General features: G+C 57.0%; 1 protein-coding gene across 1 annotated transcript in view; it reads left to right on the top strand.

The window, feature by feature from the left end:
- Positions 1-2,092, top strand: part of SKOR1 (SKI family transcriptional corepressor 1) — a 20,316-nt gene that overhangs the window by 9,681 nt on the left and 8,543 nt on the right. The window contains 3 exon segments of the mRNA XM_015595824.2: positions 14-90; positions 207-287; positions 1,366-1,483. Coding sequence (XP_015451310.1) covers positions 14-90; positions 207-287; positions 1,366-1,483 — 276 coding nt within the window.

Here is a 2,092-nt window from a genome sequence, read left to right as displayed (position 1 = left end):
GTCACCGGGAGAGCCTGGCGGATCCCGGACTCCCGCCCGCCGCGCACCTCCGCTCACTGCTCGCCCGGCTCCAGCCGCCACTGTCGCACGGTGAGTACCCGCGTCCGGTCATCCCCAGTCCCTTCACCCTGCCCCTACAGCTTCTTTCGTTTAGTTTGGATGTGGGTTCTTGTGCCTGTTGTTTTTATTATTATACCTTATTAAAGACTCCATCGTCTCACTCCCACCGCTGCCCTCCTCCCACCTCGTCGCCCTCTCCAAGCTCACCCCTCAAGCCCCAGGAGCTGGTGAGAGCTCCCCAAGCCGCCCTAGCCGCTGATCCTTGTCGCTGCGTACAGTCCTTTGCCCCGGCTTCCGCTCTGGCCCTCGAAATTAGGTTCCTTTTGTAGAGTCCCCCTTGTCCTGGCTCCTGGGCCCGGAGCCCTCTCTTCCCACTCGGAAAAACCCTGTGGGGACGACAGACTCTCAGCTTGGGGAGAATGCCCTCAGTTCGAGGTGGTCCGTTCACTGTATGCGGGCAGCGCATACTTACCGATTTTGGGAAACCGATAAGACATCATTCCCCAGAGCCGCCCCCCACCCCGCCCCAGCCACCTCTTCAGCCCTCCTGAGAGCCCTTTCGGGGTTTGCCGGACTTGTCTTGCTAACCCTTCCGCCAGGGAGTTAGGACAGTGTTTTTGCCTCCTAAATTGTTACAAGAGACTTCAACGAGAAAGAAGGGTCAACTTGTTTCCATTCGATCCGCAGAAATAAAGATGAAACAGACAGATAACAGATAAATAGCTTGATATTTAAAGACGGTATGAAGACAGATGCGAGAATCTAGAGGAGAGAGCTGGGAGAGACAGCTCAGGGACGATACGATCGACAGATGAGGGGCACCTAGACAGAGAGGGCGGAAGACAGACAGGCAGAAGATTCTGGTCTTCTTGATGAAGGCTTTTCAACTTGGATCCCCTCTGGAAAATGGGTTTTTTCTTTCCCGCCGAGTTTAGAGGAGGGGCCCTCAGGTTTGGGCTGCCTGGGCCGCAGAAGCACCTGCAGCAGCAAGCCTGGTGGAAGCCTTCGGTGTCTGAGGACACGTGGCTGGGCCCGGCCACCTAGAGAGCCCCAAGCATCAGTCTCCCAGTCCTTCCACTGCTGAGGTCCGCGGACACAGCTACTTCTCTCCCTGGGCGAGCGAACAAAGCATGGTACGGGCAGCTACTTTTGACCTGGAGCCTTATAGTGGCTTTGGAGACCGGCCAGTGTATGAGCAGGACAGCCTGGCATGAAGGGTACTCAGAGAAGAGACCCCTCCCCACCCCCTCACCCCCCAAAAAAGAGGAAGCCCAGAGAGACTGCATTTGGCTTGAACGAAAATAGACTATCTGAAGGAGGAAAACTTAGGGAGTGGACAGTTAGAAGTGAAGAAGTGGCTCCTAAGAAACTTCCTTGATAACCTCTCCATCTCACGTGCTGACCTGGATAGAAACCACCTTTGGTCTGGAACGCCACTAAAAATGCAGAAAATGTGCTTAGGACTTGCATGACCCTGGTCCCACTGATGGCCGGAAAGAAAATGGTTTCTATTTCCAGCCGGAATCCTTCTGCCCAAAGAACGCAGGGCTCCAGGCGTGAGAGGAGAAGCTCGGGTTGCAGAAACCAGTGCGGTTATCCTGGGAAGCCGGCTCTGCACCGAGCTGGATGAGCTGGGCGCACACGGCTTGCTTGGAGAGAGCCGGGTTCAGCACCGCGAACAGCGGTCGCCTCAGTCTCTCCACCCTCCCTCACAGCCTGGAGATTTTTTTTCCCCCCTCCTCCGCCCCCTGCTGTCTGGAGTCGGGCAGTGACCGCCCCTCCCCCCAACACCTTCAAGTTCTACCCCCGCCCGTGTGCATGCGCGACTGAGCAGAGGGGCGGCCGGTCCCCAAAGTCCGGGCTTCAGGACCGGGGCGGATAGGGCAGGCTGCGAGGGTGGCCGAAGGAGCAGGAATCTCGGCGGCGAGAAGGCTGGTTTTAGCAATGTCTTTGCTGTGTGGCCTTGGGCAAGTCACTCTCTGTCTCTGGGCTCCACTTCCACCCCATTCCGAAAATAGGATTGTTCCTAGCT

This window comes from Pteropus alecto, unplaced genomic scaffold (genome assembly GCF_000325575.1).
Source record: "Pteropus alecto unplaced genomic scaffold, ASM32557v1 scaffold86, whole genome shotgun sequence".
Taxonomy (NCBI): Eukaryota; Metazoa; Chordata; class Mammalia; order Chiroptera; family Pteropodidae; genus Pteropus; species Pteropus alecto.
Note: the sequence above shows the minus strand (reverse complement) of the source record. Positions and strands in the feature narration are given on the sequence as shown.